The 20,089-nt window shown below is 67.1% G+C and overlaps 5 protein-coding genes across 5 annotated transcripts; 3 read left to right on the top strand and 2 right to left on the bottom strand.

Annotated features, from left to right (window-relative positions):
• Nucleotides 1-1,883: 1,883 nt before the first annotated feature.
• EMIHUDRAFT_426881 (UTP--glucose-1-phosphate uridylyltransferase) lies at nucleotides 1,884-4,749 on the top strand. The gene is made up of 7 exons (XM_005780746.1): nucleotides 1,884-2,464; nucleotides 2,540-2,647; nucleotides 2,820-2,866; nucleotides 2,935-3,133; nucleotides 3,258-3,692; nucleotides 3,798-3,998; nucleotides 4,076-4,749. Exons 1-7 carry the CDS (start codon nucleotides 1,919-1,921, stop codon nucleotides 4,535-4,537), a joined length of 1,998 nt encoding a protein of 665 aa, XP_005780803.1. The 5' UTR covers nucleotides 1,884-1,918; the 3' UTR covers nucleotides 4,538-4,749.
• A 3,174-nt stretch (nucleotides 4,750-7,923) lies between these two features.
• On the bottom strand, nucleotides 7,924-9,442 carry EMIHUDRAFT_99883 (hypothetical protein; the record flags this gene model as incomplete). The annotated part of the gene is made up of 2 exons (XM_005780745.1): nucleotides 7,924-8,166; nucleotides 8,339-9,442. 2 exons carry the CDS (start codon nucleotides 9,440-9,442, stop codon nucleotides 7,924-7,926), a joined length of 1,347 nt encoding a protein of 448 aa, XP_005780802.1.
• Nucleotides 9,443-13,482: 4,040 nt separating this feature from the next.
• EMIHUDRAFT_353401 (hypothetical protein) lies at nucleotides 13,483-14,709 on the top strand. Its single transcript, XM_005780744.1, has 2 exons — nucleotides 13,483-13,625; nucleotides 14,147-14,709. The coding sequence occupies exon 2, from the start codon at nucleotides 14,237-14,239 to the stop codon at nucleotides 14,438-14,440; it is 204 nt and encodes a 67-aa protein (XP_005780801.1). The 5' UTR covers nucleotides 13,483-13,625; nucleotides 14,147-14,236; the 3' UTR covers nucleotides 14,441-14,709.
• A 2,154-nt stretch (nucleotides 14,710-16,863) lies between these two features.
• Nucleotides 16,864-18,732, bottom strand: EMIHUDRAFT_449962 (hypothetical protein). Its single transcript, XM_005780743.1, has 3 exons — nucleotides 17,838-18,732; nucleotides 17,570-17,760; nucleotides 16,864-17,290 (listed from the first exon to the last, which is right to left on the bottom strand). Exons 1-3 carry the CDS (start codon nucleotides 18,247-18,249, stop codon nucleotides 17,099-17,101), a joined length of 795 nt encoding a protein of 264 aa, XP_005780800.1. The 5' UTR covers nucleotides 18,250-18,732; the 3' UTR covers nucleotides 16,864-17,098.
• A 234-nt stretch (nucleotides 18,733-18,966) lies between these two features.
• Nucleotides 18,967-19,374, top strand: EMIHUDRAFT_204212 (hypothetical protein; the record flags this gene model as incomplete). Its single annotated transcript, XM_005780742.1, has 1 exon — nucleotides 18,967-19,374. The coding sequence occupies one exon, from the start codon at nucleotides 18,967-18,969 to the stop codon at nucleotides 19,372-19,374; it is 408 nt and encodes a 135-aa protein (XP_005780799.1).
• Between the last annotated feature and the right edge of the window lie 715 nt (nucleotides 19,375-20,089).

Below are 20,089 nucleotides of genomic sequence, written 5' to 3'. Positions count from 1 at the left end.
GTGCCTCGTTCGCCGCTTATGATGTAGAGTTTGTTGTAGAGACTTCACGTTGTAGAGCGCCTCTACATCGCTCTACAACGCAGGCGCTTCGTCACGCGGCGGATGTAGAGCTCTATAGCTCTACAGCGCTCCAGAGCGCTCTACATCTCTACAGCTCTACAGCGCTCTACACTGAACACTCTACATCCTCTACACCCTCCCTCAGAGAGAAAGCGGTGCACTGAGTGCACATTCACTGAACACCAACGACAGGTGTGCGACTACGCCTCGTCTACGCGGAGGAGAAGAACGACGGCGAAGCGCCGTACTCGGTCTCCTTCACCACGACGCAGAACGGTCGTCGTCCAGCTTCACCCGCACTCCCAGCTCGAGCGCGCTGTCCGCCACGAGCGGCAGGCGCAGGCCACGGAGCCGCACGCGAGCGCGAGCCCTGCGGCGCCGCCAGCCCCTGCCGCCGCGCCGCCAGCCGCGGAGCCGGCGTCCAAGACGTACGCCGCCGCAGCCGCATCGCAGCCGCAGGGTGCCACCGCGGGTGGCCAGCCCGCCGCGCCTGCGGGCCCGACCGCCGCCGCGCGCGTGCCGCCGCCGCCCAGCGGCGGCGGAGTGCGTGGCTGCTCCTTCACTGTCCCTAACCCGGGCAAGGAAGCGTGGTGGGCAGCAGCAGCGCGGCAAGGGCCGCGGTGCCAGGGGCCGTGCCGATGCTGGACCCCGTCTCGTTGACAAGAACGCGCTGTCCGCGCGCGGCAGCGGGCCCTCGCGCCAGTCGCGCTCGCCGTCGCCCGACTCTCCGCCCGCCAAGCGGGCCGCCTCCGCTGACTCGTCCGGCTATGAAACCGATACGCCGGACGAAGTGCAGGGCCTCTTATCGCTCGGGGAACCCCATATCGGCGGTCCGCAGGGTATGCGGCGCGCTCGGCATGAGGACGCAGTTCGACGCGGCGGTGGCGGCGGGCGAGCTTCTCGAGCTGCTCGAGAGCTTGCCGCGAGGGGCGGTCGAGGCCTCTGTCCGACAGATGCGGGGTTACACCCGCACGGGCGAGTGGCCGGAGCCCATTCTCACCAGCCCTGCCCCGCAGCGCGGCCGCTCGCCAAGCCCCGTCGATGAGTGGTCAGATGGATAGTGCCCGAGAGCGAGGGGTCCGGGGCGGAGCACAAAAGGACGCCCAGCCTTGCCCTCGTGCCGAGTGTGTATCCTGTGCGAGAGAGATCCCCTGTCCCCTGTGCCAGCCCTCTCCGCGCGCGGCGATGCGCCCTCCCCCCTCGCTTTTGCAAAATCCTGCAAAGGCGGGGACATAACTGTCCTCGACCCAGCCCTATCTTGGGATGTAAAGAAAGAAAGAAAGAAAACATACAACTGCTCCAAGTGCATACAGCCCAAGGGAGGGATGGGAGGACGGCACGCCGCCACCACACAGGGATTTTAAGGAGAGGTGTGTGATGCGCTAGCCGTCGCCCACCCTAGGGAGTCTGCCTCTTCCTATCAGCTATCTCTCTTCGCAGTCTCTCGCCGCTTCTCGCTGCAACCTTCATGCCACCTCGCGGTCGTCCCACTCTCGTCGTTCTCTCCCTTGTCACTTCCTCCTCTGTCGCGTCGTTCTCTTCTGCCTCGTCCTGCGGCGCCGCCGCCTGCCGGTCCCTTGTTCTCGCGGCTTCTTTCGCCTTTCGGCGCAACTCCGCCCAGCTTGGGATGTCCGTTTTATTTATTCTTTGTTTGTTTATTTATTTCGCGAAAGCGGATACTCGAGTCGGCAAGAACACAACGCACTCTCTCACATGACAAGGGACTACCTGATGTAGAGATAAGCGAAAAAACGTAAAAAGAAAGAAATGAATAAGGAAATAAAAGAAAAATGCCGTGCCCGCCGCGTCCGACCGAGCCGCCACACAGAGGGGCAGAATCTGCGAGACAGCATCTGCAATGCCCCTCACGCTCGCCGAGGTGCGGTGGTTCCTGCTCGAGAACGGCGTCGAGGCCGACAAGATCGACGCCACGTGGAGCAAGGGCCGTGCGGCGCTCGAGGATCTGGCGGGAACGGCAGGCTGCTCGCTGCGAGACGAGGGAGCGGTCAGGGCTGCTCACGTGGCTGCGCTGGCCAAGAAGGAGGAGGAGAAGCGGGCTGCGACGGAGGCGTCGCTGACGCCGCTGACGGAAGAGGAGCGGGCCCGCTTCCGCCTCGCATTCGATCACTTCGACGCAGACGGCTCTGGTGCGCTCGACCACGCCGAGTTTCGCAAGGCGATGATCGACTCGGGGATGATGCCGCTCCGCAGCGAGGTCACGGGCCTCTTCCAGGAGGCGGACGTGGACGGCTCGGGCACCGTCAACTTTGATGAGTACTGCCACTTCATTCAAGTCTACCGCGCAAAGCAGAGCTGGTGGGAGCGGCTGATGGAGTCGGCGATGGACTGCCTTTCGCCAAAGCCGTCCTACCTCACGAACCCGACCCTCCGCTTCGTCCGCAAGGCGCGGGACCGTCTGTGGCGAAGCGGGTCGCGTCCCCGGATTTCCATCAACTCAGCCTCCACACCCCGTAATTAGATGAAGCACGCCGGCTGCACCCGCTCCGCCATCGACGCCTTCGTCCACAACTACGAGCAGCTCCGCTCCGCCGCCTCCATGATGATACCCGAGGACGCGATCTTCCCGGCGCGCCGCCCGCCGCCGCAACACCGCCCACCGCTGCTGCGCCGCCACCCCAGCCCGGCGCCGCCAGCGGCGCCGCCGCCCGACCTTCCGCTCGGCCTTGCCGCCTCTCCCAGGCGGGGCAGCTGCCTATGAACATGAATAGTCATATTGACATTAATATGACCTCCCTCAGGTGGACCAGCTGCCCGCGCTCGAGGACATCTCCGTGCAGCCAGACCGGTCGCTGCTGCAGCGACTCGTCACTCGCTCACTGAGAAGGATATGTTCATACATCACACCGTGAACAGGTCGCTGCTGCAGCACACTGTCATGCTCAAGCTCAACGGCGGGCTCGGCACCGGGATGGGACTCGAGAAGGCGAAGAGCCTGCTGCCGATCTCCGGCGACGACACCTTCCTCGACCTGATTGCCAAGCAGGTCCTGCACATGCGGCACGCCTCCGGGGGATCGCTCGCCTTCCTGCTGATGAACTCCTTCTCCACATCGGTGCCGCCTGCACCCCGCCAGCCCCGCCTCCCACACCCATCGTTCCACCCCGCCACTCCGTGACGCTCCTTCGCCACCCACCCGCCCGACCCCGCCCGACCCCGCCGCCCGCCCCACCCCGCAGGCGGACTCGATGGCGCTGCTCAAACACAACTTCCCAAATCTGAGCAACGAGGGCGAGCTGCCGCTCGAGTTTCTGCAAAACAAGGCACCGAAGGTCAGTGCCGCCGACCTGTCCCCCGCCTCGTGGCCCGCCAACCCCGAGCTCGAGTGGTGCCCGCCGGGGCACGGAGACCTCTACCCGGCGATGGAGGGCTCCGGCACGCTCGACCGGCTGCTCAGGGAGGGCTACAAGTACATGTTTGTCTCCAACTCGGACAACCTCGGCGCGGCGCGGCGACAGCCGGGCAGAGCCCCGCCGACGCTCGCCTTCACTCGTGCGCGTCGTGTCGCTGTAGGCGCGACGATGGACCTCACGCTGCTGACGTGGTTCGCGCAGTCGGGCGCTCCCTTTGCGATGGAGGTTGCCGCGCGCACCGACTCGGACAAGAAGGGCGAGGTCTAGCCGAGATACAGCCGAGATCTAGCCCAGATGCTATCTGCGGAGACATGTGCATGTGCATGAACATGACCATGTCCATGAGACGTCCATGACATGTCCGAGACATGTCCAGGTGGCCACCTGGCCAGGTCTGCGGAGACGGGCGGGCTGCTTTTGCGCGAGAGCGCGCAGTGCCCCGAGGAGGACGAGGCGCGCTTCGCGGACGTGAATCGCCACCGCTTCTTCAACACGAACAACTTGTGGCTCGACCTCGAGGCGCTGCAGAAGAAGATGCGGCTCGGCAAGGGCGTGATGCCGCTCCCGGTGAGTTGGCCGCGAGGAGGCCCTCCGCTGCCAGCACCCTTCGCGCGAGCCCGCCTCTCGCGCTCCCCCCGCACCAGGTGATGAGCAACAAGAAGACGGTTGACCCGCGCGACAAGGCCTCTGCGGCGGTGCTGCAGCTCGAGACGGCGATGGGGGCCGCCATCCAGTGCTTTGGCGCCGAGGCGAAGGCGATCCTGACCCCGCGCTCGCGCTTCGCGCCCGTCAAGACGACGGGCGACTTGCTCGCGCTCAAGAGCGACGCGTACGAGGTGACGCCAGAGCACTGCGTCACGCTCGCGCCGGAGCGCAAGGGCGTGCCGCCCATCATCAAGCTCGACGGGTCGTACAAGTTTTGCGACCAGCTGGCGACGCTCATCCCGGACGGCGCGCCGTCGCTGCTGCGCTGCACAAAGCTCACCGTCGAGGGCCCGTTCGTGATCGAGAGCGGTGTCGTCTTCCAGGGCGAGGTCAAGCTCATCAACCCCTCGGACCAGCCGCGCACGGTCCCCGCCGGCGTCTACAAGGATGCGACGCTGTGACACCTGCGTCGCTTCGGCTGCCGCGCCGCGCTAATGGGAGATGCGGTCGATGCTAGACGGTCCGGCTCTAGCCGCTCGCTGCGGCCACGTAACCCCGGGCCGGGCGGCATAGCACACAGCCATGAGCCATCAAGCTGGATATACTATTAGTGTCGTCTACGTGTCGCGAGAGGTACCACTTTGATTCGCATGTTCTCGTGTTCTACTCGTCATCATGTGCAAAACTGAGCCCGCGCCGCCCCCCACGAGTCGCCAGGCGGGTTGCCCTACGGCTTTAGGGGTGGCCCCCCACTCTCGCGCGACCCAGAGCAGTCGGGGCTCGGGGTCTCTCTTGGAGCACTTGGAGCACTTGGAGTGCAGTGGTCATTAAGACCGCTCGCCCAGGCCCAGGGCCGGTGAGCTAAGACGAAGCGCACCCATCGAGCACCCAGCGAGCGGGCCGGGGATGATTGGCATCGGGTTGCGGGTGCAAGAGAGCCCTAGCCCTGGGGGGTGCGCGGTCGCAGGGCCATAACACGGGTCTCCGAGGGATAGTTCCGTGTACCGGGTTTCCCCTTAACTGCAGAACGCACTCCGGGTCGCACTTGGAGCACTTGGAGTGCAGTCATTAGCCTCACATCCAGGGCCGGGGAGCTGAGAAGCGCACCCAGCGGGCCGGATGATCGGGATCGGGTTACGGGCTAGAGAGCCCTAGCCCTGGGGGGTGCGCGGTCGCAGGGCCATAACACGGGTCTCCGAGGGTTGGCCCCGCGTACCGGGTTTCCCCTTAACTGCAGGACGCGCCCTCTACTCGGAGCTAAAAAGAATACGCACTCGTTTCCTTTCGAAAAAAAATCGTGCAATCGTGTGTTTGGCGTCATGTTGTGTGTGCCTTCGCTTGTTTCTATTAACATCGAAGTCAGCTCAAAAAAAATTCTCGGCAGCGCCCGCCGAGCAACGCCGTGGGGTGCGATTAACCCGCAACACACCGGGCTGGCCCCCGTTCCCCGGATGCCGCGTGCCGCGACCGCTCCTTCAGGCAAAAATCCTTCGAGTGCGTCAAGCAACGGTCCGGATTCACGGGTTGCCGCAGCGTTATCGGCCCTCTCCGCCTGTGAGGCGAAGGTCTCCGATTGCGAGTTGCGTGTGCGCTCCAGGGAGGAGGAGGTGAGGCAGGATCTTTCTTCGATAGAAGCGCGCCTGGCCGCTGAGCTCAGGGCAACCTTGCTTAAACAGCGGGAGAATGTGCGCACAGCCGTACGCGGTCTGCTTAGCGCGCTCAGCGAGGAGCAGCTGCGCCGCGAGTCGGAGCAGGCCACTGTCGAACGGAGAGTGGCAGAGGCAGAAGCCGCTTTCAGGGAGGAGTCGCTGCTGACCCACAGGAAGCTGGATGTTGCCCTCAGCGCTCTGACGACCTCCGCCAGTCAAAGAGCGGCTCGGATAGAAGCAGAGGCGCTGGACGCTGTTTCCGCACTCGCTCCGGCCGATGCTTCCATCCTGGCTGATGCGGCGTCTTCGGCACGCGTGCGACTCGAGAAGAGCGCTGCCGCACACGAAGAGGCAGTGCGCGCGATGAGAGTCCGGCAAGAAGAAGGAGACGCCGCGTGTGCTACCGCGTGCGACTCTCTGTCGGCTGCCGCGGCCGAGATGAGCTCCAAGCTTGAGCAGCTTAACCTTCGTGTCGAAGAGGCGACAGGGGGCGTCACCGACTCTGTGGCGCAAATCGCCGCCAGCCTCGAGCAGCAGCGAGCGCATGCTGAGGCGGAGTGTGCTCGCACACTTGTATGCATTCGCGAGGGCCACGCATCGGAAGCTAGCGAGGCGGGCAAAACCCTTCTCGCTACTATCACCGCCGAGCTTGACGCGGCGGCGCTGCTGATGGGCAAAGGCCGGGCGCAGGACTTCTACTCGCAACGAGCACTGGGTGAGGTTGCTATGGGTGAGGTTAGCATGCAGAAGCACGGCATGATGGAGCGCGATGCGGCAGAGCGGGCCCTCCTCGAGAAGTGGTTAGACTCCGCTAAGTCGGCGGAGGCGTCGATCGACGAAGCGCGAGCGCTGTCGCAGTCGATGGGCGACTTGCAGAGCGAGCTCGCTGGCGTGCAAGCTCAGGCGGCCGCGGCCGAGTCACGCACAAGTGGCCTGCTCTCGCGGCTAGAGGAGGAAGTGACAACACTGCGATTCCAGACCGAGGCGTTGGCCTCTACGGAGCTCGATGCGAGGAGCGAGGCGCGGCATGCGCCGAGTGAGCCGGAGCTTGACATCGAGGCGAGCTGCCCTTCCACCTGTCGCGATTTGGTACCAGCAGCCCAGATCTCACGGCTCTTTCTGAGACAGGCGCGACTCGAGGAGGCACTGACAGCGCGAGCGCGTGCGGAGGCTGACTTGGCAGCCGAGCGAGCTGCGCGCTACGCGCTCGAGGTGATGCCCCGTAGAATTCCTGCCCACACGTTGGCTCAGCTCTCACTCCCGCTGACGCAGCCCCGCTAAGGCGCGCATCCACGCCAGCGCCTTCGAGCACCGCGCGCTGCAAGCGCACGCGGCCGTCGCCTCGGACCCTATCGACACCAGCTTCTCATCTGCACTACACGCCGCTTCCCTGCCTCTCCGCGTCGAGGTCGAGCGCCTCTCGCGCGGGTCATACAAGGTCATGACACTGGCCCTGCATGTGCACGCCCTCACTGCATTTCTCACCCTCCGCTTCCCGACCGCAGCTCCGCGTGGCCTCTGAGCGGCCTCGCAAGGTGAGTGTCGTCCTCTCTCCGAACGGCATCGCCCAGGTCCGCGTGGGCGGCGGCGTGGTCTCCGTGGCGGAATACCTCCACGAGCTCTGCGCAGCCGCTTCCTCGGGACAGCCGGCTTCAGACTCGCGGGCGCGGCGGCAGCTGTGCACACCTCCGCCCGTGCCCGTTGCAGTGATTTCGCTCGATGTCATGTCTGACGCGTGACGCACTGTCGGTGACGAGACGGTCGACGACCAGGGGCGCGCAGGTCCAGGTGGGCCGGTCGACGCTACTTCCGGTACTTGTGAACCTTGAAGCTCACTTAATACGATAGCCACAGAGGCCAAGGGCTAGCCACAGAGAGTGTGAACCGCAGGAGAAGCAGAACGAGGGGACAAAGACGATCGCGGCTCTTCTGTGTGCAGTGTGGTCTCGATTTTTGAGAGAACGATTTACGTGACAACTCTGTGGACAAGTGGAGACTGTCGGCAAAGACGTCCGTCGTCCCTCAGCCTCCCTCTGTGTGTGCAGGGCGGGAACACACCGATGTCCCTAAATCCCATCTCGTCTCAGAGTTTAACCGTTTGATATATTTATTTACTTATAGCGAGTTACAGCATGAGTGCTAGATCGGAAGATCGATTAATGTACCGGCTACCGCGCCCGAAAAATGAATCGCGCGGCTCAGCTACCAGGCTGAGCAGGCACGAGCTGCTCCAGCACTGCCTCGGCCAGCGCGAGCTGCCGCCGCCGCGACACTCGGTACGAGAGCACGCTCCACAGCCGCGAGTCGGCCGCCCCCGCCTCTTCGGCGAGCTGGTCGAGCGCCGCCTCCGCCTCTGCGCCGTCGGCCTGCTGCGCGAGCGCGGAGCGGACGGCGCGCAGCAGGGTCGCCGGCGGCGGCGGCGCGTCCGAAGCGAAGAGCACCTGTCGGTCGCGTCCGCTTTCGGTCGGGGGGCCAGGCGAGAGTCGACGGCGTTGAGAGGGGCCGGGTGGTTTGAGAGGGGAGGCCGGGCTACGGCTCAGCCGGCGCCTGGTGCAGCGCGGTGAAGCGCTCGTCGGTGGCGAGGTCGTCGCCGGTGGCGGCGCGCGCGCTCACACAGGCGGCGCGGAAGGCGGCTTCGGTGGGCGGCTCTGCGGCGGAGGCGTCGCGCATCACATCCGCGGGCGAGAGGCTGCCGGCGGCGGCGGCGGCGGCGACCGCCTCCTCGAGGAGTGTCGCGTCCGCGGCGCAGCCCTCGCTGAGGACGAAGCCGTACTGCTCGAAGGTGCGGCGGGAGGAGTAGTCGCCCCCGTACGAGATGGTGACCTCCTCGCCCGCCGCCACCGGGCGCAGCGTCCGCAGCACGATCCCGCGCTCGTCCGATGTGAAGTTTGCCGACGGCACCGCGGAGTGCTGGCACATGTCCAGGAAGGGGACGAAGCCGAACGTGTCACCGCCGCTGAGCGCGAAGCAGCGGCTCGACACCAGCGCGTACGCCCAGCTCAGCGGCGCCGGCACCAGCCCGCGCGCCGCCTCGCCGCCGCGCGCCACGTACCCCGCCGTGGCGGGGTGCGCCTCGTGCGCCATGAGCGGTGCGTACAGGTCGGCGAGCAGCTCGTTGCGCGCGGCGGCGGCGGAGGCGACGGCCGGCTCGCGGAGTTCGGCGAGCAGCTCGGCGGGCAAGCAGACCGGCGAGCTCAGCTCGTGCGGCAGCGGCAGGAAGCGGCGGTACGCGTCCCACAGCTCGCCGCCGCAGCCGGCCGTCGCCTCGAGCACGGCGAGGGCGAGTCGGACGTCCCATGTCGCCCCGCGCTTGAACATGGCCTCGCCAACCTCCTCGCGCAGATCGCCCGCCGCGTCCCACACCAGGTCCGTCTGGCCGGCGAGGCCGCCGATCGCGCCCGAGCGGTGCGCGGTGAGCAGGAGGCGGCGCGGCACGGCGAGCGCGACCTCGTTACTGCCGAGGTCGCGAGCGGCGACGAGGGTGCGGCCGCCGGGCCCGTCGCTGCGCAGCGCGACTGAGTCGGTCGCCAGCCCGTGCGCAGCCAGCAGGTCGGAGAAGACGGCAGCCTCGGCAGTCGGCTCGGCAGCCGAGGCGGCGGCAGCCGAGGCGGCGGCGGCGGCGGGCGAGGGCGAGCGGCGCACGGCGAGCCGCGACGACGCGGGCCACGGCTGGGGCAGGCGCAGGAAGGAGAGAAGGAAGGCGGCGGGGAGGATCATGTTGCGCGCCGCCAGACACAACCTCGATTCTTCGTCAACGCGCCGCAACCTCGATTCTTCGTCAACGCGGCTCCCGCGGTGACAGTACCCTGTGGCCCAGCGCCCGCGCGCCCAGATTTCGCGAGTCGTGCCAAAAAAATAATAAAACGACTCCGAGGAGGACGAAACACCAGTGGTAATCCCGCTGTCAGTCTTGATTGGTTTTTAGTATTTGAGATTTCGTAATGCCCAACACAAAACAAAGCTCACACCTGGCAACCCTGTCTGCACGTCTCGCGCGCGCGGAGAGAGAGAGAGAGAGATTTTTATTAACGAACAAGAAATCACGACTCGCTCGCGCGCGTGAACAGGGCAAAACGATCGTCCAAAAACGGCCAGAATTGAAGAGGCGTCTGGCAGCTGCGTATTCTTGTATTCTCGTGTTATCGTCGCGTAGTACGTTACTGCGTCGGGGCGGTGCGCCCCCTCCTCTTTTTATGAAGAGCCGCGCTCACGAGCTCCGAGCAGAGGGGGAGCGGCCTGCTGCTAGGGGGGCCCAAGGAAGCGCGAGCGAACCCTTCTTTTTCTGAGGGAAACCCGGAGCGCTGCCGTACGCCCTCGGAGACCCGTGTTATGGCCCTGCGACCGCGCACCCCCCCACGGTCGAGGAAGAGGGTGCGTTCTGCAGTTAAGGGGTAACCCGGTACACGGAACTATCCCTCGGAGACGTGTTATGGCCCTGCGACCGCGCACCCCCGGGGCTAGGGCTCTCTAGCCCGTAACCCGATGCCGAGCGTCCGGCCAACTGGGTGCGCTTCTTAGCTCCCCGGTCCTGGACGTGAGAGGTTAATGACCGCACTCCAAGTGCTCCAAGTGAAGTCGACCGTCCAAAGCTGTCCCCCCACCGTACTTTAAACTCCGGTGAAGTTCTGTTTTCCAACAACCTTTATATGCCAGGGCGATCAGTCTGCAGGGGCCTGTGCGGTTAGCGCGTCGGCAGGATCCCCCAAACAGTCGTAAATCCCACCAAAATTGAAGTCGACCGCCCAAATCTGTCCCCCCCCCCCCCCACTTGGAAACGACCTTAAACTTCAGTCTGCAGGGGCTCCAGGCCCCAATGACGTGTGAGTGTTAGAGTTGTTTGGTATTGAAAATCTCTCTCTACTCTCAACACACACCAAATTTCGCCGTCGTGCGAAAAACCGCGATTTTTCTCCTCGTCTTTGCGAGTCGTGTGAGAAACGGTTAGTTGAGAAAGAGAGAGAGTCTCTCTCTTATCTTATTACTTATAGTATCTCTCTGTTCTTCTAGTTGAGTTCGGGGGCAAAGACTTTTCTCGGCGGTGCGAGTCCGAGTGTGGGCAGGATTAGTTAGGTAGGGCAGGTGGGCAGCTGGAAGCTGTCGCTCCTCGGGGTCCTCGCCGATGTACGAGCCCGACCTCCGCCGCCGCTCCGGCCCGCATGCATGGGGACGCCTGCCGCACCGATCGCGCGTGGCTGTGGGTCGAGGGAGCGGGCCACTGCTCACCCACTGTCGTATGTATGTAGGAAGGTGAAGAACAGTCAGGCTCGGACTGGACACCAACGCGGTATGGGTGGACGTGAAAAGAAAAGAAAAGAGAAAAACAGACACCCCAAGGGAGGGATGGGAGGACGGCACGCCGCCACCACACATGGGTGGACGCGAGACAGATGACGATACATAGGGGCACTTGGAGCACTTGGAGTGCAATCAGTAAGCGCGATGGATTTCTTTGTTCTCGGCGCCAACCTACAGTCAAACGCAACAGAGTGTGTGTATGCCCGTCTCCGTCTTCGGCCTTGGTCTCTCAGCGACAGACCTCCACTTGCCCGACGCCGAGGAGGCGTCCTCGCGCTCGCCGTGCAAGTCCGCCGCCGCCGGCCGCAAGGGGCTCGCCGAGCGCTCGGCAAACACGCCCGAGCCTGGCCGGCGCGCGTTCAAGGCTTCGCCCGCGCGGCCCGCCGCTGCCTCCACTACTCCGGCCGTCACTGCGCTCGCGTCGCTCCACGAGGAGGACCCGGCGGAGCCGCTCTCGCCGCCCTCCCAGGCGGAGGCGGAGGCGGAGCTGCCGGCCACGGCGCTGCCGGCCGCCGAGGCCGGCGCGGAGGCGCCGCCCGCTTGCGACGAGGCGAGCGTGGACGCCGGCGTGCTGCAGGAGCTGCTCTCCAAGCTCATCAACGCGCGCGAGGACGCCGCCGCCTGGCAGGACGAGCACGACCGCATCCTCGTCGAGGGTCAGAACCTGTACACCGCGTACTCTGCAAAGTGCGAGCGGCTCAAGCTCGTGCAGCGCAGCCTCGAGACGGCGCAGGCGGAGCTGGCCGGTGCGCGGGAGGAGCACGCCGCGGAGGTCTCGGCGCTCAAGGCGGACAAGTCGGGCGCCGAGGCCGCCGCCGCCGAGGCGGCCGAGCAGCGCGGTGTGCTCGCCTGCACCGGCGGGCTCGGCGCCGAGGGGCTGGGCGCCGAGGGGCTGGGCGAGAAGCTCGAGGCGGCGGCCATCTCGAACGAGCTGCTCCGGGCGGAGGTGGCGCGGCAGGCCGCCTCGGCGCGCCAGGAGCGGCTCGCGGCGGAGGGCCGCGAGCACTCCCTCCGCGAGCAGCACGGGGCTGACCTCGCCCGCTGCGCAGAGGGGGAGAGGCGTGCGCAGCGGGAGGCAGAGGCGGCGGCGCGCGAGGCGGCGGCAGTGCGCGAGCAGCTGGCGCAGCAGCAGTCGCACATCCAGACGCTGCTGCAGGAGGCGGACGCGGCGCGCGCCGAGGCCGAAGAGCTCGCAGGCAGCCGCGCTGGCGCCGAGGCGGCCTCGCTCGCCCTCGCGCAGGCGGAGGAGGCGCGGGCCGACTCCGAGGCGGCGGCGGCGGCGGCGGAGGCGCGCGGCGAGGCGCTTCGGACGCAGGTGAGTACGCTGGAGGCGGACTTGCGGCTGCTGTACCGGCAGCGCAAGGAGGAGGCCGCCGCAGCCTCCGCGCGCTACGAAGCCGCCGCGGCGCGCTGCAGCCTCCTCGAGTCGCGCTGCGCAAAGCAGCACGCGGCGATGGCGGAGGCGACGGCGTGGGCAGACGAGTGCGAGGCGGCGAGCGAGCTGCTCGCGGCGAACCACGCGGCGCTGAGCGCGGTGGCGGCCGAGCTCGAGGCGGCCTTCTCCCAGACCGTCCCTGGACCTTTCCCGGAACCTTCCCGCAGGCGAGGCACGAGCTCGAGGTGGCGCGCGCCGGCGGCAGCGTCTCCTCCGGCGAGCACGCCGCCCTGGCACGGGAGCTGGCCTCTGTCTCCGAGGAGCGAGACGCGCTGCGGCAGGAGCTGCTGCGCCGCGAGGCGGAGCAGCGGGAGGCGGAGGCGCGGGCGGTCGTCTCCGCGGTGATGAGCGAGCTGCTCGACCAGGTCGTCCAGCAAGACCAGGTCGTCCAGCAGGCCGCACTCGACGCCGCGGAGCGGGCCGCCCGCGAGGAGGGCGCGGCAGAGGCGCGCGCGGCGGCAGAGGCGGGCGAGGCGGCGGGCGAGGCCGAGGCGGGCCAGGCGGAGGCGGGCCAGCTCGCGCAGCTCCGCGGCGAGCTGCAGCGGATGGGCGAGTACGCGGCCGAGCTGGCCGAGTTCCGGAGCGTCGAGGGCGAGGCGCAGGCGCAGGCGCAGGCGGAGCATTCGCGGCTGCTCGCGCAGGCTGCCGCGTCGGAGGAGGAGGTGGCGTCGCTGCACAAGGAAGTGGCGCGGCTCGCGCTCTGCGTCGCCGAGATGAGCCAGGACGCGCAGGCGGGCGAGGCAGAGCGCGAGGCGGCGAGCTCTCAGACGCGCGCCGAGCTCGCCTCCGCCGTCGCCTCCGCCGAGCGGGCCTCGGGACAGCAGGCGGCGCTGCAGGCCGAGGTCGAGCGGCTGCAGGGTGAGCTGGCGGCGCAGGCGGCGCAGGCGGCGAGGGACCTCGCGGCGAGCGTCGAGGAGCGAGGCGCGGAGGTGCGGGCGCTGCGGGCGGAGCTCTCCCGGCTCGAGCGGCAGCTCGGTGAGCAGCTCAGCGACACCGCCGCGCGCGCGGAGGAGGCGGAGGGCGCGCGCGACGCCGCCGTCGCCGCGCTGCTCGAGGCGGAGCAGGCGAGGGCGAGAGCGCTCGAGGGGGCGGCAGAGGAGAAGGCGCGGGCCGAGAAAGAGCAGCACTACGCCCAGCAGGCCGAGACGGCTGCGCGAGACGCGAGCGCCGCCGAGGCGGCGGCGACGGCGGCGGCGGCCAGGAGCAACGAGGCGGCTCTGGCGGCAAACAAGAAGAGCACGGACGCGCTGCACTCGCTCTCGCTCGCCGAGACGCGGCTGGAGCGGCAGGCGGAGGCGGAGGCGGCGCTGCGCGCGCAGCTCGGCTCTAAGAGCGCCGCGCTGCAGGAGGCGCTGTGCAGCCGGCAGGACGCCCGCGACGAGCTGCGCGCGGCGCGGCGCGAGGCGGCGCTGCTCGAGCGCTCGGCGCGCCAGGCGTACACTTCCATCTTCGAGAGCGAGCTGCGCGACGCGGACGAGCGTCGCGCGCAGGCGGAGGTGGAGGCGGCCGACCGCTGCGCGGAGGCGAGCCAGCTCCGCACCCAGCTGCAGTGGGCCCTCAAGGCCTCGTCGCGCCGCGCCTCGGTCGCGGTGATGCAGCACGCGCCGCTGATGCCGCCCGCCGCCAGTGAGCCGCTCGCCGAAATCGCAGAGGCGGACCCGCCGCCGCCGCCGTCGCCGCCGTCGCCGCCGCCGCCGCCGCCGCCGCCAGCGGACGTGTTCGAGAGCCGACCGGTCCGCGCCTCCCTCGGCGGGGGCAGGCTGCCCGCGGGGCGCGTGTCGATGGGTTCCGCCTTGCAGCGGCCGCCCAGCTCCTCGGACGCCTCCCGCGGCGGCCCTTGCATCGCGGAGACGCCGCGCTCCACGTGCGACGCCCTCGCCGAGGCGAAGCGCCGCCTCGCCGAACGGGGACGCCGACAGAGCGACTGCCCGTCGTCGCTCGGTCGGACGCGGGCGCAGTCGGCGGCGCTGCGAGGCGTGGAGTGAGTGGGCCACCGCCGCACCTCTGTGCGAGGGCAAGGCTGCGGTGTTCGACGCGGGGTACTCGGCAAGGGGCCCCGTATGCATGTCTGTGTGCTCGAGCTCCCGTGCGAGCGGAGCTCCCTGTGCCGTCTTGGGCCGAGTGGAGAGGTGTGTGCTGCTGCAGCATGCCGCGGGCGGGGAGGGAGAAGGGGGGGGAGGGACACACGAGAGAGTGCGTCGCTTGGGGCACATTCGGTGGCCGCACCATGAGCGGAATGTGCCGGGGCGGCGGGGAAGGGGCGTGGGAAGAGGCGCTCACACGTCTCAGGCGGGCGGGGCCCTCGCCGGGACTAAGCGTCGCTTTCGCCGCCTTCCTTGGCTCGTTGGCGGTTGGGTCGGGGTGGGTGCAGGGTGGGGGTGCGGATGTGCGCGAGTCGAGTGTCACTGCTACACACACATCGTATACGTCGGGCTCGCGGGGGGATTCACACACTATGTGTGTTGTATTGTACTTGATATTAATGATAAGAGTTACGGCTTTTAGACTCTAAAGCCGAGTAGGGACATCGGATACCGCTCGCGTAGCACACGTAAGACGAGAGACGGCTACACGGCTTAATCCTTTAAGCGAAATCGAAGGTGGAACGTGGAAGGAGCGTCCCCCCCGCCCCGTTCAAGCGCGCCCGAACGGCCTTCCAGGGCCGTGTTTCCCCGAGGCCCCCGACGGCGACGCCGTCGCCGACCCCGCATGGCGCATCGCCATCGGCCGTAGGAAGCTCGCGCCTCGCGGCGGCATCGGAGACTTCGCGCATCGCGGCGAGACGACGGAGTAGAGACAGTCACACCGGCCAGTGGCGGTCACGATCTCTCCGAATTACGCGTTAGCGCAACTGCAAGAGCAGAGCAAAGCCAGTCATCGCAAGGGCAACCGTGACCAGTCCGCTGAACAGTCCGGCTGCGACGATTCGCCTCATTCGCAACCTAGCCGCGTCGGCCGCACCGCCATCGTCCACCTTCAGCTTCGAGCTGGCGAGACCGCAGAACTTGACCACCTTGACGCTGGCGTCGATCAGAAGGAGGACGTTGAACAGACTGAGGAAGAGGAGGCTGACAGCAAAAGCCGCCGCTAATCGATGCCTCTGCCGCGACCAGCTGAGGTGGAGGAGCTCGCTGCCGAGCCAGACGAATCGCAGGCCGCGGGCCCAGACGCCACTCGCCAGGACCGCAAGCGCAGTCAGTCGCATCCTGATTAGGTCAGGACGCCGGCTCGTGTCGAGCGTGAACGAGTATTGTTGCGCCGCCTTCTCGACCGCCGCAGCAGCCTGCAGCAGCAGCACAAACTCGTGGTAGGCCGCAGAGTCTCGTACAAACAAGTTGGCGGGCACTACGAGGCACGAGGCCATCGTGTGGTGCAAGATCACCTACAGACATGCGCCTCCGTCCGGTAGTGGTGCGCGTGTCGTGCTGCGCGCGGCGCTCGAGTCTCTGACCTGAGCAAGCAGCGCCGGTGGATTGCGCCGCCGACCCTCCTCACCGCCGAGGACAATGCGGTGAACCCGCGTCGCCAGGTCCTGTATTTCCCACCCCGTCTCGGAGAGTGCGCCGTGGCAGGCAAGAGCGGCCGACCAAGCGGCTCCGGGCCAGAGGATAGATGGCACGCAGAGGGTTGCGCCGGCAATGTGCTGAGCAATGATGACGAGTGCCATGCAGGACGCACGGTGCGCCTCCTTTTCATTCAATGGAATCTGTTTCCTCATAGCGACGAGATTTCGGCTCAGCCAGCGCGTCCGAATCTCGGCGCTCCATGTGTCGACCCATGCCCCCGCTAGGCTGCCGCCGACCCGCATCGCAGCTTTCCACGCGAATGCCAGGAGCACCGCCTCCAGAACTTGCACCTCCAGTCGAGGAGCGCATGAGAGCAGCGATGAAGCCACAACTGCTAACCCCCACATGGCCGAGGCGTCGAGGGAGCCATACGGTGATAAGGACTGTGAGCGTGACGCGCTGCCAAAAGGCCCGCCCGTCGAAGATGGGACGAGTGATACTCGAGTATCAGATACGCACATGAGAGAAAACGAAGTACCACTGAACATGACTGAGATCGTGTGCGCGTGGGGGTGAGGTAGTTTCCACCAAGCGCGCAGGGGTGTCCCCTGGGCGCTGCGCAGCGCTCACACGGCCGGCACCCCACACCGTCCGTCAACGAACGACCAGGTGACTGACTGACCCTACCAGGATCCATCCATCCATCCAGGCAGGTGCGGACGTCGGACGGACCTCGCTGCCTAGCTAGCTTGCTCGCCGTCTTTCTTCGACTTCGTCTGCCGTCCTTTACGTTTAGCGGTTAGGACTTAAATGATTTATAAATGGGGTCGGCGGTCGCCCGCCGTCCCGGCCGTTTGCCTAGGCGGCCGGAGGCACACAGTGGTCACTGCGTGCGTGGCGGCAATGGAAAGACATTTTGGTATCAGACTGCAACATCCCCACCATCATCTCTCCACTGCGCAATGATGACCAATCCGTGCGACGAGATCCACAAAACCGCTGGTGCTCCGCCTCACCTCCTTCTCTTCGCTCCAACGCGCTCTACTTCCGATGTCGCTCCCGCGCCTCCTAGCCCGCCCATGCGCCATGTGCGCCCCCGCCGGGCGCCCCCTCCCCGCGCCTCCTAGAAGTAGACTCCTAGAAGTAGAGGGTCCGGTCCACCTGCGACTCGTCGAGCACCTTGTCCGCCTCGGCGGAGAGCTGCATCAGCCGCGACTCGTACCCCTCGCGCGGCGGCGCGTGGATCTCCTCGCACTCGAGCCGCTGGGGCGCGCCGTAGAGCATCACGTCGTAGACGGCGGCCAGCTTCGTCATCAGCGGCTGGTAGGCCTACGGCGGCGCGTGGGGCGGGGCGGGGGCGGGTGGGGCGAGGCGGGTGTGGGGCGAGGCGGCGGCGGGTGGGGGTGTGGAGTGCGGTGTGGAGTGTAGGCCCCGTGTAGTGGCGGTCTGCCCGAGGGTGGCTAGGGCCCCGCCGTGGAGTGGTGGGGGCGAGGTCGTGTGGGGCGACAGTAATCCGCTGGCCCCGATGGGCGTGGGGGTAGCCGGTGGTGGTCGCCCGAGGGAGAGGGGGGGGGAGGGGAGGGGGGGGAGGGGAGGGGGGGGTGTTGCCTGGTAGGCGTGGCGCTGGCACTGCTCGCGCAAGCAGCCGAGCTTGCGGAGGGCGGCGGTGCGCTCGTCCGCGTCCTCGACCTGCCAGGCCGCTATCGCCGCGCGCGCCTCTGCAGCGAGGGCGGCCTCGTCCATCCCAGCGGCGGGGAGGGGCCAGCGGAGGAGGGGGGAGAGGGAGTCGACCCCGGAGGCTGCACACGGGGGGAGGGGGGGCAGGGGGGTCAGCAAGCGGAGGGGCAGCCGCGCGCATGCCAGCGCCTCTTCTCGCCTGGCAGCAGCGCCCCCTCCCCCTCGAGCCGCTCTCGCACGGCGCACAGCTCGCGCAGCTTCTGGCGGGCGAGGTCCGCCACCGAGGGGAGGTCGAGCTTGGACTCCCACGCGGCGATCGCCGCCGACGTCACCAGCCAGAAGGCCAGCTGCTGCTGCGGCGCCCCCCCCGCCGCCTGCACTGCGGCCCCGCCCTCGACCTCCGCCACGCCGGCCTGCTGCATGCTGCCGAGCAGCTGCCCGAGCCGCTGCTCCGCGGGGCCAACCTCGCGGAAGAGGGGCGCGTCGAAGCGCAGGCCCGCACGCACCGCCGCATCGCACAGCGCCGACCGCTCCGCGCCCGCCGCCGCGTCGCCGAGGTTCTTTGCCGCGAGCGCCTGCGCCGTCAGCTTGTACTGGAAGCGGTAGTCCATCAGGTCGCGGTTGGCGGCGGCGAAGGCGGAGAAGGCGGCGTCGTCGCCGAGCGCGGAGGAGGCCGCCTGTGCCACGCTGCGGAACAGCTCGCCGTAGCTGGCCGCCGCCGGCTGCGCGAGCGACGCAGGCACGCGGAGGTCGGCGAGGCGGCTGCCCGGCGCGGCGAGGGCAAAGACGTCGACGGGCGGAGCCTGGGAGGCCGGGGCCGCAGCCTGCCTCTTGGGCGGCGGGGGAGGCGCCGCCGCCGCCGGCTCTGCCTTGCCGAACCCCTTGGGGTCGTCCTTCGGCTTTGATATCTCGACGGCGGCGTCTCGCTTCACCTTGCGCCGCACGCCCGCGAGGGCGGGCGGCGCGCGGCGGGCGAGGCGCGAGGCAAGCAGCAGCCGCGGACCCACCAGGCCCGTCGGGCAGGGAGAGAGGCTAGACGTGAGGGGTAGGCAGACCACCAGGAGGTAGGCAGACCAGGAGCGAGGTAGCCCCAGCATTAGCTCGCGGCGCTCGAGAAGAAAAACGTGGCGAATCTGGCCCCTGTGTGGTGTCGGCCTGCGGTGCTCCCATCACTGCGACGAGCAGTAGGAGAAGAATTCCTGCCACCAAGAAACTCGTACTGCCTCCCCGCGCCCCCAATTTAAAAAATCAAGCGAAGTTTCCGCCAGCTTGTCGCATCGGCGCCTGCGAGCCGGACCTCCATCGGTCGCCGTACACCGACAGCAGCCATGAGCGCCGAGTCACGTTCCCTGCGCCGCATCGGCGACCGTTCGACGGCCTTCGACGAGAGCGGCCTGTCGCACGAGGAGCGGCTCGACGTCGCCCGGCGCCACGCCGAGCAGGTCTTGGCCGACCGGGTCCGGCAGGCGCCGCGGACGGCGGCACTTGCAGAGGCGCGGGGGCCGATCCTCAAGCAGTCGGCGCTCATCGGCGCCGCTGCGGGCTGCCTAGGCGTCGCGGGCGCCAGCCGCGCGCTCTCGCGCCGCCAGATGCTCACCGCCCAGCGGCTGCCTGCCAGCTCCTTTGTGATCTTCGTTTCCTTTTTCATGCCCTTTACGTTTGTGGCCAACTTCTCGCGCACTCGACTGCAGAAGCGAGCTGCGTCGCGTGTGGCGGAGAGTGAGGGCGTCAGATGAGGTGCGGTAGGTGTTGTGTGGCGATGCGGGATGGGATGTGACGGGAGATGAGCCGGGTATGGTCCCCACTCGTCCGGAACCCGGGGAGGAACCTCCGGTGAGCTGCGGTCCGTGGCTCCGTGCTGGTGTGGTTTGACATAGACAAAAGAAATTCTTCAGTCTCCACCCCCCTCCCGTACTTAATCTCCCGTTATATGCCCCCCCATTACGCTCCGGCGTGCCCGTCAGGGGCGGCGGGACCCCCCCATCTACAGTACTACGGATGATATTGCTAAAAATCTCTCTCTCAGATGATATGCGCATCTTGAGATAATATGCATCTAAGATGCACCCTACTTGGACTGCACACTGATCACTGACACTGTCTACTTGCCTATTTGATCGAGCATCTCGATGGTTTTTTCAAAACTAAAATGCCGGAGCATCCTGGGATGCTCGAATCATCTGAAGATGCTTCGCATCCCAAGATGCTTGGCATTTCGAATGATTAAAATGCAAGTTAAATGATAAAGACTTGAGCCCTTGGATCAAAGTTTGGAATGGAGACTGTGAATCTATGCTAATTTCAGTTGCTATTGCTAAGTCGTAAGTGAGATGTGACTAACTGCTCTGTCGTCTGTGGAATACTACTGATGGTGATGGAACTGGGAGCCAGTGAGGGATGGGCTACCCGCGGGCCTAGAAGGTCCACAGGGGGTTCCACCTCGGGGACTAG

The sequence above is a fragment of the Emiliania huxleyi genome (assembly GCF_000372725.1).
Source record: "Emiliania huxleyi CCMP1516 chromosome Unknown EMIHUscaffold_21, whole genome shotgun sequence".
Taxonomy (NCBI): Eukaryota; Haptophyta; order Isochrysidales; family Noelaerhabdaceae; genus Emiliania; species Emiliania huxleyi.
The sequence above is the reverse complement of the archived record's forward strand: the minus strand, read 5'-3'. Positions and strand labels throughout refer to the sequence as shown.

Excerpts from the sequence above, each read along its gene's own strand:
- EMIHUDRAFT_426881 (XM_005780746.1), top strand. The coding sequence starts at position 1,919 with ATGCCCCTCACGCTCGCCGAGGTGCGGTGGTTCCTGCTCGAGAACGGC. Across the intron at positions 3,693-3,797 it reads ACTCGGACAAGAAGGGCGAG|ACATGTCCAGGTGGCCACCT; the intron begins GTCTAGCCGAGA and ends GACATGTCCGAG. Across the intron at positions 3,999-4,075 it reads AGGGCGTGATGCCGCTCCCG|GTGATGAGCAACAAGAAGAC; the intron begins GTGAGTTGGCCG and ends CCCCCGCACCAG.
- EMIHUDRAFT_353401 (XM_005780744.1), top strand. The coding sequence starts at position 14,237 with ATGGGTTCCGCCTTGCAGCGGCCGCCCAGCTCCTCGGACGCCTCCCGC.
- EMIHUDRAFT_449962 (XM_005780743.1), bottom strand. The coding sequence starts at position 18,249 with ATGGACTACCGCTTCCAGTACAAGCTGACGGCGCAGGCGCTCGCGGCA. Across the intron at positions 17,761-17,837 it reads GGAGGGGGCGCTGCTGCCAG|CCTCCGGGGTCGACTCCCTC; the intron begins GCGAGAAGAGGC and ends CCCCGTGTGCAG. Across the intron at positions 17,291-17,569 it reads GCCAGCGCCACGCCTACCAG|GCCTACCAGCCGCTGATGAC; the intron begins GCAACACCCCCC and ends GCGCCGCCGTAG.